We start from the raw sequence: 13,915 nt of genomic DNA, 5'->3' as shown, positions 1-13,915 counted from the left end.
TAATTAACATTTTAATAGCTGTATGGGGGACAGTCAGGGTGTATATATTATAGGACTTCGTGTGTGACAAATCAGATCGACCATGTTGTGAGGCTCAGATCATGTCTGTTGAGAACTGACAAAGCCAGAGTCGCATAGTTGTGGTGAGAAAGCGATACAATGGATGTGTTCATTAAGAGCAGCTTTGGAAAAATGTCCTTCTTCGTGTGAGAACTTGCTCACAGGGTTTAATTTTGTGCTGTAGCATCCTTTTGGCTTTTGGTTTTACCCTTGTGCTGTTTCCCCCCAAACCATGAAGTCCTTGACACGGATGGTGTCTGCTCCTATCTACAGTTCTTAAGCCCAGTACCTAGTGTGTAATAGAGGTTTAGCAAGTTTTTTTTAGTTGTAGTGAACTGATGCATTATTGTCGTTCCTCCGGAATCCACTGCCTCATGTCTGAAGATAGTCTGAAGATAATCTAGTACCTTGTAAGGTCCTCCTAATCTCTTAGAACCGATTGGAGGCAAAATGTTTAACCAAGTGAACTGTCTTCAATGTACTAAGGCCATTTTGACTCTTAAAAAAACAATTTCTTCTGAACAATCGGAAAATAAAATGCAATGCCCATAAAAGGAAAAAATTGCCCTGGGAGTGGGGGTGGGGCACAGTGGTGCCTAAACTCTCACAGGTGCCCCACAGTAGCGTTTCGTCCTCACGGTTTAATCTTCTGGAATCTTCTGGAAGCCTGCTGTGTTCCTGGCTCTCTGAGACGAGAGATATCGTAGCCCCTGAAACTCATTTAGAATTATTTAATCATTTTGAACTTTTGAATGCTTGCCCCAAGCAGGGGATTTCTTGGGAGCAAGAATTATAAAATAGTGTGCCTCTTACGAAGCATTTACTTTTACTTACTGTACGCCCTATTTTCTAAGAATTACTTCAGTTCTCTTGTTTTAGATGGGCTGTTCAGACTTTGAAAGCTAACCTGCCTTGCCTTTTCAGACTGACTTCACACCTGTCCATGTTCATTACTGCTTTTAATATCTGTTAGAGAAATATGCGTGCACATGTGTGTTTGTATGTAATGGTAGGGTGGGTCCCGCAGCTTCCTAAAAGAGGAAAAGCAGCTGGCTTTTCTGAAAAGACCTATCCACCCCCACCTTTTTGCAGGCAGCCGGAGTTAATCCTTACATGTTTGATCGGAACAGCTGAGAGAGTGTCTTGCATATCTGAAGGTCTCCAGTGGACTCATGTTGCCTCAGAGTTGGGGCCACCTTCCTCTTTTCTAGTGCTGATCCTGCCAGCTGTCCCAGCCTCTGTTAAAGCACAGTGAAGGAGGTGTTAAATGATACACAAACATACACTGTCATGAAAGGGATCCCTTTACTACATGTAGCAGTGTGACTTCTTTCTTCTCCCATTCCTTTCCACGACAGAGGGGTTTTATACTGTTAATCCTAGCACCTGTCTCTGCCGGAGACAGTTAGAAGGGGTGTGTGTGGTATGTGTGTGTGTTGGGGAGGAGCGGTGTGCGCGTGCGCACCATCCTGTCCAAGAAGGAATAGAGAAATAATACCAGTCCCATCTGCCTTTCCACGTCCCGGATTGGGAGTGTTCCTTCTGACGCACTTAAAGCCGGGAACATATATATCATTTTGGATCCTGGATACCTTGTGCTTCTACCATTTTTGTTTTCCTCTTTACGGAGCCCATGTTCTTTTCCCCAGCTGTCATTCTCTGCCTCTTGAGTTTCTGGTGGAGTTGTCAGTTTAAAACCAACAGTAATAGCCAATCTCTTGTACAGTTTTCAGTCTGCAACTGGTCACTCAGTTGGCGCTTTTTGCTTTTTCCCTGAACAGCTCTTCTGGGTAGTGTTGAATCTTACTGGGGTGGAAGCCTGGGCTGAACCAAGCTCCAGCTTCATCATCTGAGCCAGCATACCTATCCGCGTAGACTGGGAGTCGGCCAAAGATTTTCTGGTGCTACCTAGTTCTTTTGGAAGGACAGCCAGAGCAAACAAGGCAAAAGTGTAGACACTTTGGGTACTGTCTTTATCAGAAGATTTTCTTTTCCCCCTTTGCTATGTATGGTGTATATTGTATGGATTATCAATATCCTGTTGTCCAGGTAAGCAAAGGGCTATAACTTGTTTTTTGGGGTTTTTGTTTTGTTTAAGGGACTGTTTGATTGATGTGAAGGCTTTACGGTGGGATGAAATGCTTATAAGCTTTCTGTCTTTTGACCTGGTACCATTCAGGACATAGACTTCCCATAGAATTTGGTAGTTTGCTGTAACAGGAGATCTGAGTTTTATAGTATTGAGGGCTGGGCAGGGGTGGCAGCTTTCAACTCTAGAAGTTCTGAAACTTAAGAGAGATTCCTGTGCGTACGTGTGTGTGTGTGTGTGTGTGTGTGTGTGTGTTAAGCAGTGGACTTGGCATTTATAAATGTAACATAACTAAGTCACTGGCGTTTAGTAAACTTGAGGCTTCATTTTGAGTAGATGAGAAGCACAGATGGCAGTTTCCAAATGTTGCTGTGTTTTTCAGAAAGGTAATGTACAGTAGAGGGCACTCTCTCTACACTTAATATTTTAGACTATTTTGCGATGAGCTAAGTAGCATCATAGTTATGAACTTACTAAAGTCTGAAATCAGAAAATTTTAAGTCAATATCAAATACATTTCTGGATATCCATTTGCCTTGAAATTAGTAGCTTTCAGTGAGTAAAGTTGAAGAATCCTGGATTCTGATTCAAACTACAGTGTTAACCACCTCCATGATATGCTCAAACAGTTTCATTTTACTTGACTTTACTATCCCTGTATGAAATGAAGGCTTCGGACTGAGTGATCCTTCATATGCCATGATTTTTTGAAATATTAATTGATTGTGCTGAAAACCTAGAATAGGAAAATAAAGACAGTTAATACAGTTAATTCTGAATTACAGCTCCTAGCTGTTCTCTCAGTTTGTTTCGGTTTATTTGTGTTTTCATGGCACTTAATTATTTTTTTCTTCTCTTTCAAGTGGCCATTTCTCTGATAGTCGGTTCCTAAGTTGTAGAAGCTGGACAGAAATGCATAGGGCTAAAGGAAGTGACAAACTAACCAGTACATCCTATTAGGTATTTTGGTCCTGAAGGCTAAAGCAGGCTGTTTTTAACCGGATCTGGACCTGGACCTATTGGGTAAGCTCTCCAGAGTAAATTCACAGCTCTCATTCAGGTCTGATGCTACAGCGTTGAAGGCAGATGGGAGGGCGTGTGGTTATATGGTCATGATTCTTCAACTGTATTCCAGCACATTGGTCTATACTGTGTGGTTTACTCCTGTTCTGTTATATATACGTGTTTCTATTATTTTGAGTTATTCAGATGAAGAGCACATTACATTTACGATAATGAAATTTTGATATATTTATGGGTCTTACTACCTGTGGACTCAGTCTCTACTGGCATAAAACAGTAGATTGGTCTGCATAACAGTTTAAGGCTGGGAGTGTCATGAGACTGCCTTAGAAGCAGAGCTTCTTAAAGTAAGTATCGATGTGCTTTTGAAGAGAAGCATCTGTGAACAGTTTTTTTCTGGGACCCAACTAGTAAAGTAAGGGACATGTAATAGCAGTCATATAAGTAAAATTGTCTGAGAAAATAAAACTGGGAAAGAAAAGTGTTTCCAAGGAAGAGTGAAGGATCAGACATTATATGAAAAAAAAATTATAATATGTAAAAGAAGTTTTGAGGTAGAAAACTGGCCACCCCATAGTGAAGCAAAGGTTGTGGGTGGCTTAAAGAATTGCTGTTTAGAAATTACGACATGGGGGGCGCCTGGCTGGCTCAGTAGGGTTAGTGTCTGACTCTTGGTTTCGGCTCAGGTCCTGATCTCATAGGTCGTGAGATCCAGCCCCGTGTGCGATCCAACCTTGGGCTCCGCACTCAGTGGGAGTCTCCTTGAATATTTTCTCCCTCTGCCCCTTCCCCCTCTTGCACACACTCTCTCTCAAATAAATAAAATCTTTTTAAAAAAGAAATTATGACCTGTTTACTGAAGTCTTGCAGTAAAATGTATTCATTTATAATAAAATGAATTTGTCCCACCAAATCTTTTTGGTCATTAAGAGTTAGTGTTGATAAATGTCCTGCTCGGTATTGGAAACAATTGAGATTCTCTCTCTCCCTCTCCCCCTACTTATTCTCATTCTCTCTCTAATAAATCTTTAAGACTGAGTAATATTCCACTGTGCACGTATACCATATTTCCTGGCCTTGCTCAATTGAGTAGATTTATTCTATCTGAAATTAAGGTAGCTTAGAAAGGCAGGTAATAGGATGTTAAAATTTAAGAGTATACTTTCCATTCCACCACATCAGGGAAATTAATAGGGTTGAAAAAACAACTTGAAATTGAAGGATCCAAAACTGTTTTACAATCTTATTTATTAACTCACTTACGGTAATAGTTGTCTTTCAGTGTATTTGTAAATAGGTAATAGATTGTTATTTGCTACCTAAATTTTTATCTCAACTATGGTTGCAAGATTTTCTTACTGGTTTCTGTTATATTCTTAAACTCTGGTAAATTAAAACTCCTCACCAGATAACACTGTGTGGTTCTATACCATTAGGTACAGACCATTATGCCATTAGAAATTACGGAAGATATGGCTGAACAGTATTTTTTTAAAAATCAAAGATTTTGCACCCTTTTTTTGAATTTCTCCCCAACATAAGGCAATGAAGTATTTTTAGAACTTGATCATTCATTGCTCTTGTTCGTAATAAAACCACTCATGTCTTAAGAGTGTACTATTGAAACTGGTTGTTTTATTATAATTTTTGCAGAACTAAATCTGGACCAAACCAGGTTAAAATACAAGCAGAGTAAGTAGAAAGGGGCTTGCTAGAAACTATTTAAAGGACAATGACAATAGCCTCCCTGCCCCGAACAAAAATCTGTTCATTGAGAATCTATTTCTGGAATTATTCCTTTGGATTAAACATTACTGCCTCTGACTGAATGGTTAAAATATAACTTTGTTAGGGTGCTTCTGTAAAAAAAAAAAAAGCCCTAAAACCCCCAAAACAGAAAACAAATGTTGGTGAGGATGTGGAGAAATTGGAATCCTTGTGCACTGTTGGTGGGCATATAAAATGGTGCAGCTGCTATGGAAAACAGTATGGTGGTTGCTCAGAAAATTAAAAATAGAACTACCATATGGCCCAGCATTCCACTTCTGGGTGTATACCCAAAAGAATTGAAAGCAGGGCCTCAAAGAGATACTTGTACACCCTTGTTCACAGCAGCATTATTCACAGTAGCCAGAAGGTGGAAGCAACAACCCAAGTGTCCATCAGTGGGTGAATGAATGGATAACCGAAATATGGTATACGTGCACAGTGGAATATTACTCAGTCTTAAAGATTTATTAGAGAGAGAATGAGAATAAGTAGGGGGAGAGGGAGAGAGAGAATCTCAAGCAGACTCCCTACTGAGCAGGGAGCCGATGCAGGGCTTGATCTCACGACCCTGAGATCATGACCTGAACTGGAATCATGAGTCAGACGCTCAACCAACTGAGCCACTCAGGCGCCCCTCCTCAGTCGTAAAAAAGGGAAATTCTGGCAGAAGCTGCAATATGGATGAACCTCGAGGATAGTTACACTCTATGAAATAAGCCATTCACGAAGAGACAAATACCATAGGATGCCCATATGGGCGGCACTGAGGGTCGCCAGACTCACAGAGACAGCAAGTAGAGCGGTAGTTGCCGGGGCTCCTGGGGACAAGGAGAATGGGGAGTTCTTGTTCAGTGGGCACAGAGTTTTCATTTTAAAAAACGAAGAGTGTTCTGGTGATGGATGGTGGCAGCAGGAGCACATTATTAATCGATTCGGTGTCACGGAGCCGTGTTTGGTGGACCCTTGAACAGCATAGGTTTGAACTGTTCGGGTCCGCTTCCACGTGGAGTTTTTACAGGACAGCGTTGGGGATGTCTTCTCTTGCTCTCACGATGTTCTTTTCCTAGGGTGTTTTCTTCCCCTCTAGCTTACGATGAGAACACCGCGGGTAATACTGCCCGTAAAGTCTGTGTTCAGTGACGGTCCGTGTTCTCAGTACATCTTCCGGTGAGGACGAGGCTGTTAGTAGTGAAGTTCTGGGGGAGTCCAAGGTTACACATGGGTTTTTGACCACCTTGGGGGCCAGGGCCCTTAACCCCTGTGTTGTTCAAGGGTCAGCTGCACTTGAAAATGGCTAAGAGAGTAAATTTTATGCGTATTTTGCCACAACAGAAAATATTAAGGGGGAAAATGTAACTGTTGTTGGAAGTGAAGGGTTTGTCTGTTACCCCAGTTTTTCCCGAGGCAGTTTTGCTTGCCTGGCACCCGCTGAACACATCGGCACTGATTATCATTTTGAGGTGAATGGGCAGTTGAGGAAGAAGCGAGGCCTTACGTTACAGGGGTGCAGCTAAGTGTCCCTATTCGAGAATTTAGGACAGCCAGATACAGCTTACGGATAGTCAGCATCTGGAAGACGGCGAGAAAGAAAGTTGACTCTATGAAGGATCCATTGGCCCACCGCGTGCTCGGGTCTGCAGAATGCTGCAGACTGAATTAGCTCATAGGCGATCCATTCTTTGTGGGAAGGTGACCTTGATGTAGAGGGATATATGTATTCTTTAGTTTCTCATTTTGAGGACTTTTTCTGGAGTGCCTACTGTGTGCCAGATACTGTGCCACACACAGGGATTTGGTGGTGAAGAAGACAGGCGTGTCTCCAGGAATTTATTTAGTAATAGAGACAGCATATTTTAGTATTGAAGAAACAACACACTGCAGTTTTCACAGGTTCATTAGGTATTATTGTCTCGATAATCTGGTTAGTGATAAATTTGTTTACATCCCATCCCTTTTGATATTTATCTCATATTTCCTGAATCTCGCAGAATACAGAGAGTGTATACATCATTTCAGTTGTATATATAACTCTAGTTGTCTAGATTTGGGGATATTTTAAAGATCCAAGAATATGTTACCCAAATCTAGATGATAATTTATGAAGTAATGTTTTCTAATTTCTCTGGCCCCACCTCTGCCTCAGAGTATGTTATTTGTGGTCTTGTTCTAAAGGTTTGATTTTTAGGGACAAGAAATAAATGTGAGGGTTATTTGGGCTTTATGAGCATGTGAAGTCTAAAGCAGTAATTTTAAATGTTGCTCTCACCTTTTTTTTTTTTTTAATGGAGAATGGGTTCTATAAAACTGAACCCTGCCAAAACCAGAGAAAAGCGAGGAAATAATAGAGTTAGCCTTAATTCGGCTTCATTTAGGCTAAAGAGAGTGTGGGGGCAAAGGCCATTAAAGTGGCATTGTGTCAGAGATGCTTCTGGGAAGGTATTTAATATCTATTGGGTGTAAATTGTTATTTACACTTAGGGTTATTGTGTGGGGGTGTGCTGTGAAAAGCTTTTATACTAACAAGTTTTTATTATTGCCGGAAATGCTATCCCTTTAATGTTGCTTTTCACTTGGGTGTCAGAGGCAGCCTGGGAAAGTATGAGCAAAACCTGCCTTCCAGCCAGGGACTGGTGGATCTGCCTTTATAGCATTGCTGGTGCGTGGGTGGGAGGTACGGAAGTTGAGTCACAGCTGATGTAAAATTGTGAGGAGCAAGGGCACCTAGACTTGTGGCTTTTTCCCCCCCTTAAATCAGTGAGTATTATTTTGTCCAGAATCTGAACTGTTCTGATCAAGTTGAAAATAAAGCCTTCCTCCGACTCTCTTTTTTGTACATCTTCCTTTCAGCCTCAAATTTCTGAGATAATGAAGTAAATTTATAAATTCGAACATATTTCCAAGTACCTTTTTGGAAGAAGAGAACACTTTTATGATGTTTTGATAACCATGTGGATACTCTTCATTCTTAGGTACCCATGTATGTAAAATAAATGGGTAGAGTTAGAAATCAAGGCATTTCAGCTTGATTTCAGCAAACATTTCTTCCTTCATCTACTGTATATTTAGGCACTACATTGGGAACTGGGGATACGATACGAAACACACAATTCCTACCCTCAGATTGCTCATCGGCAGGTCACAGTTACGCAGAAACAGTAACCCCAGCAGTTACGAACCATGGGCTGGCACTAAGGTGTCGGGAAAGGGGGCACTTACACCAGATGTGGGAGCAGGTGGGGTCAGGAAAGGCTCTAGGTCAGGGAATCCCTGAAATGAGCTTTGAAGGAAGAATTCACCGGTTAGCCAGACAGAAGGCCCTATTCAAGGGAGTAAGAACATGGAACAGAAAAGAACAAAAACATGGTATCGTTGAGGAGCGTGGTTCAGTGTGCTAGGAGCAGAGCAGTGGGCGGCAGAGGGGGAGGCGGGGACTCTGACTTGGTATGGCGAGGCTAGGTTGGTTACAGGGTAGGCACCTACTTAAGAGTTAGGACTTTTCCCCCTTTTAGCCTGTGGGGAATAGTTGAGGATTTTACTCAAGGAAATGGCACGGTGGGATTTACACTTAGGAGGAGGTCCCCAGCAGTGGTGAGCAGCTTGGATGCAAGAGTGGTAGACTGGAGGCAGAGGGACAAGTAGGAGGCTGGATAGAAAATAGTATGGTCAGAACTGAGTTTGTGGCGCTAGGGGTGGAAAGGGCGGGCAGATTTCACGGAAATCAAAAGGACTTGCTTCTGGTTTGGTGTGGTGTTGAGTGAGAAGGAGGATCTTGGAAGGGGCCCAGACACTCCATCCCCCAAAATGCCCTGGAATGAGTTGCTCGTTGGTACGCTGCAGGGCACATCGAGCCACTAGGGGACTCCGGTTGTTTTGCCGGGTCAGATCCGGGCTGTTGAATTGCTCTTCTCTCTCTTGGGCATCAGGGAGCAAATTGTCCTGTGTAATGCAAGCCTTGAAAGGCAGGGACACACTTCAGAATACCCGAGAATCTGTCCAGTGTTCATTATGATCCTGTTATTTGGTGAGTTTTTGCAGATCACTGTCATATTTATTTTGACATTAGCTCCTACTAACTCTTTCTTGCAGCAATGACTGTTGTAAGCTTACTATTTGCAGCATAAAATGTTGGTCCTGCATGAGCAAAGGGAGCATGAATACCAGGCCAAAGGAAACTTGTGTCTTGGACCTAGTCCTGGGCTTTTTGCATGTAGGGATTCCTCATCTGACTCTTTATATAAAAAAAAAAATTTTCCCCTTGGGGCCTTGTTGTCTGTCTTTATGTATGGAAGCTGCAGTCACACACAAGCTTCAAGATAAACACGGCTTTCATAATGGTAGTGTGTGTGTGTGTGTGTGTGTGTGTGTGTGTGAGAGAGAGAGAGGGAGAGAAAGAGAGAGATGGGGAGTGGGGGAGTCTGTCTTGCTCAGGGTTTTTTGTCCTTCACACTGTATGGACTGGTGGATTCAGAGAATGGTATATAGTGATTATCAGATTTGTTTCTTATATTAGAACTAAAAATACAAATAATTATCCCATAAGCATGATTTAGATTTTTTGAAAAGTACACTGGGTTGCCTTTGTTTCCAGTGCAGCTCGCCTACCTCTTTTCTGCTTAACTCTTGTATTTTTAAAAAATTTGACTGTGTTTTATCTCTTAATTGGCTTTTCAGTTGCAGATTCAGAAAATGCACTATGTCCTATCTTCCAGATCATTTCTAAAAATGTTAAATAAGAACAAGCCTAGTACCGATGTATTCCTTTTCTCATAGTGGAATTTTTTTCCCCCCAATGTTTAAAGATCCTATTCTTTGGTACAAATTTCTTTACACATTGTGGATTGTACCAAAAGTATGCAGATATCTGTAAAATGCCCCAAATAGTGCCTGACATATTGTAGGTGTTCAGTAAATAGTCTGCAGGTTTTCCAAATTGGTAGTTTCTGTATTCTTTTTAGAATCGTTAAAATGATTATTAATTTGGGTAGGAGCATGATGATGTTATATTGGCAATGTGCCAGCTCACGTTATTATACAGTACATTTAAAAAAGCCTGATTATGCATTTTGCCAAACAAATCCTCATAGAGATAGCAAAACACAGTGTATTCTTGGTGTGATCTGTGATTTTATTTTACTTTTTTTTGATTTGTGATTTAAAATTTTTTTTTTAAAGATTTTATTTATTTATTTGACAGACAGATATCACAAGTAGGCAGAGAGGAGGGCAGAGAGAGAGGGAGGAAGCAGGCTCCCTGCTGAGCAGAGAGCCCGATGTGGGGCTTGATCCCAGGACCCTGAGATCATGACCTGAGCCGAAGGCAGAGGCTTTAACCCACTGAGCCACCCAGGCGTCCCTGTGATTTAAAATTTTGATCTCTTTAGGGTTTATTTTAAAAATAGGAAGCTTAATTTTAGAATTAATCTCTTTGCTTTTGGGTAATCTGTTAGAGATTATAACAAAAATATAAAGTATAAGAAATCCTTTAGAATAGGATCTTATTTATTAGAATACTAAAAAATAGGACATCTTCATTTTTATTAGGTAAATGACAAACACCATAAACTCATCATCTACACAGATTATTTTATTTGAAAATTTAGTAATTTAAAGTAGGGAGATTATGGAATTTATATTTGGAAGTTAAAGACTTTAACGAGATCCCTTGGAAAGGGCAGAATCAGGACTTAGACCCAGACTTCTAGACTGAGTCACCCCTTTATGCTTTTTTCATTATGTCATCTTAATAGAATATTAAAGAAACTCTTATGTTCGGTAAATGTTCTCTCAAATCTTTTATAACTGTAGTACTCAATAGTAACAATTACTGTTTACAGTATGACACAGGTGCCCGGTGTGCATATAGGAAAGGGTTTTTGATTTTCAGGAGAGGCTGAAATCCAGAAGGCCTGGGGAACACAAAGGGCGGCTTCTGTCAACCAGAATTTATAATGAAACTGGAAGCCTTCAGCAGTCAAGTCTGTATGCGCTTTTGTATACACCTTCAGTTTCTTAAGCAGTCATGTTTATAGACAACCTTTTCCAGAATCCCCAGGTTTTTTACAGTAGAAAAAATAAGTACTTAGATCACCTTCCTCCTCTCTTTTCAGCCTTTGCAGTCATTAGACTGATTTAGGACAGGCAGGTTCTTGCCCATTCTTATTCCTTGAAAACCCTCCTGTAAGTGGTCATTCAGCAGCTTCCCCGTCTTTCATTAAATCCACTACATCTGTAAACTGTACATAAGTGGAAATGTTTTTTTTTAATGATTTTTGTTTCATTTCTTATTTATGATCAGATATTCATGGGTGGAATACTTTAAGTCTGTATTAACGATGCTGGGCTGCTATGAATGCTTCCAGTGCTGTGTAATTAATGCCCCCATAGAAGATATTCATTCCTTAAAATATGCCTGCACATGGCGCCTGCCCCTCCCTCCCTCTCCCCCTCCTTCCCTCCTACACACACACGCACACGCACACGCACACACGCGTGCGCAGAGCACACACCAAACTGCCATTCTCCAGCAGGCCTGTTTCTGGAGTTGGGAGATGTCAGCCTGCCGGGAGGGGTGGGGGGAGGAGGAAGAGGTGGGGCTCCACTCTGATTAATTACCTTAGGCATTCAGGGGTGGGGCTTCCTTCAGCCATCTGCCTGAGATATGGGAGGGAGCTGGAGAGAGAAGGAGGGGGAGAGGCTGCCAGAGAGGAAGAGAAAAGAAAGGAAGAAACGCTAGAAAGAAAAGGAAGGGGAACGGGGTAAAAGGAAATCAGTTGCCCGCCCTGAAATAGCTGGCGTGGGGGGGGTGGGGGGGAGCTGTGGAGGTGCGCCCCAGCACGACCGCCCTGAAGGGCTCATCCTCTGTGCCGTTTGGTTTATGGAGGAAAAGAAAATGGTCACTCAGGTAAGATTTGTGTTTCCTCGGCGTGCCTCTTTGCTGGGTTTCTGCGATCTAAATAAAGACCTGGGGGTCAGGCATAGTAGGCAGAGTTTTAATAATGATTGTCTTCTCAGAGAAGGCCAGATTTATTGTTACCAACTGAAAAGTGTTAGTCTGTGTCTGCTGTGTGTGTGTGTGTGAGAGTGAGAGAGAGATGTATCCATATCCTTTTCTCTCTCCCCCTCCCTCAGCTCCGTAGCAGATTCCTGTTTCCTGTACTGTGCAGCTGTAGCTCAGGAAAGACCCTGTGGGGATTTGTCTACCTCTTTGTCTTGGTTCTGAGAAGAGGGAGGGAGAGAGACTGCAGAGGTAGGAAGAGATTCTTAACAGACTGCCAAAAAAGAGGGGAAAAGGATTGACTTCCTTTTAAGAATTGCAGAAGAATTTGTGTTCTAGGGAAATCTGATTCCTGATCCACTGTAGTTTCTCAGGATTGGCTATGGAATTGCCGTTCTGCTGCCTTCGCCGTAAATGGCTTATTAAAAATGAAGGCTAGAAAAATAGGCTTCGTTTTCATGGCTTTGTTACTGGCAAAGCATGTTTTCGGTAGGAACCATGGGAAAATCCAGGTGTAGCAGAGGCAGGTAGAGCCCCTCTGTGAGACTCAGGAGAACAAATCTGAATGCATAAATGACAATCACAGGGGCAGTAAAAGGCATTTGAAGGAGAGGGAGTAGGAAATGGAAGATCTCTCTCTCTCTGCCTGTCTCTGGTTATGCCAGGCAATATCTAATCTGCATTTTAGCAAGTCATTCCTGACAAATGAAAACGTGAATACTCTTCCACGGTTCCTTCCTGGCCATACTCTTTTTCTCGTTGGCACCCTCTGTATGTTCCTTTTACCCTCTTTTATTTACGCATATGTGGAGAGGGAATGACGAGACTGCAATTGATCAGTGAAATAATTTGCTAGGGTGAGCGTTCCTGTCCTTTAGGCTCAGACTTAGGATCAGTGTCACTCCAGGCTTTTATGCTCTGTAGGGAAATTTCATCTCTGGACAGTGCTTTCCTTTTAAGGAGTTTGCCCTTTTTTGGGGTGGGGGGGTATTCTCTCTTCTCTTTTCCTCTCCGAGTCACCACCGGAGGGCGAGAGAGTCGGCTAGCTATCTGGATAGAGGCATCGTTTTCGGAGCAGGAACACTGTTCCGTTAAATGTTATATAATGCCCTGCAGTGCTGTTTGGAAAGAGGGAAAGCATTAGGGAGATTCTGCCAACGTGACCTAGAGGGAAACGAAGTTCCGAAGAATATATCTTTCCAAAGTGATTTTTCACCAGATCTGAGTTTGGAGATGATCAAGAAACCCTCCTCTTTTGGAAAGGGGAGAAATCTTTGACATATTTTTTCTCCCAGTTCTTATCCCTTTGTTGTTAGCCTAATTAGCTCTTTAGAAATATTGCTTTACTTTTTAAAAATTTCCATAAAAGAGAAGACCTATTTCTGGATTCTCTTTGTTGCTTGGGAAATGATACTTCTTAACCTTGGAGCCCTCATTCAATTTTCATTAACTGGCACTATTACAGGGCGACCGCTCTCTTCTTTCTCAGCTATTACTGAGGGCTTTCCAACTACTTGACTTTTCATTATATATATTTTAAAATCAGTGAAAGAGTTCTCTAAACTAGTGCTTTTTCTAATCAGAGGGTTTCTGTGGCCTCCTGGAACATGTGCCCTTCATTTCTGGAGGAGCTGGGTGAGCATGTCTAAGCACAAGTTCGAATGCTTACGCTCATGCACGCTTTAGTGCAGTCTGAGTAATTAGTATTTAAGAAAACGGTTGTCTTAGCGAAGCAGAAGAGAGAAATAAGAACTGGAAAGAAGGATTGATTGCTTGGTGGTTAAGAATTCTAAGAGGTAAATTAGAATCACTGTGATTGTCTCAGGATGTGCTGGATGCTGAGAAGGAAGTTGCTCCTTGTTGCCCATCCCAAATCTCTGTAACAGGCAAGTAGAGAGTATGAGATTTGTGGATTTTTAGTATGTATGTCAGCATATTTTATTTTGGTGTGTATTCTTTCTGTGTAATGTAACACACGT

The 13,915-nt window shown here is 41.8% G+C and overlaps 1 protein-coding gene across 23 annotated transcripts in view; it reads left to right on the top strand.

Annotated features, from left to right (window-relative positions):
* RBFOX2 (RNA binding fox-1 homolog 2) overlaps nt 1-13,915 on the top strand; it is a 263,261-nt gene that overhangs the window by 162,210 nt on the left and 87,136 nt on the right. The window contains exon 1 of one of the 23 annotated variants that reach the window (XM_032836567.1): nt 11,654-11,843. The exons of the other annotated variants lie outside the window; for them this stretch is intronic. Coding sequence (XP_032692458.1) covers nt 11,817-11,843 — 27 coding nt within the window. The 5' untranslated portion in view covers nt 11,654-11,816. Of the gene's footprint in view, nt 1-11,653; nt 11,844-13,915 lie in introns of those variants that run through there. 23 annotated transcript variants of the gene reach the window in all.

This window comes from Lontra canadensis, unplaced genomic scaffold (genome assembly GCF_010015895.1).
Source record: "Lontra canadensis isolate GAN:19392208 unplaced genomic scaffold, GSC_riverotter_1.0 scaffold93, whole genome shotgun sequence".
Classification (NCBI taxonomy): Eukaryota; Metazoa; Chordata; class Mammalia; order Carnivora; family Mustelidae; genus Lontra; species Lontra canadensis.
Note: the sequence above shows the minus strand (reverse complement) of the source record. Positions and strands in the feature narration are given on the sequence as shown.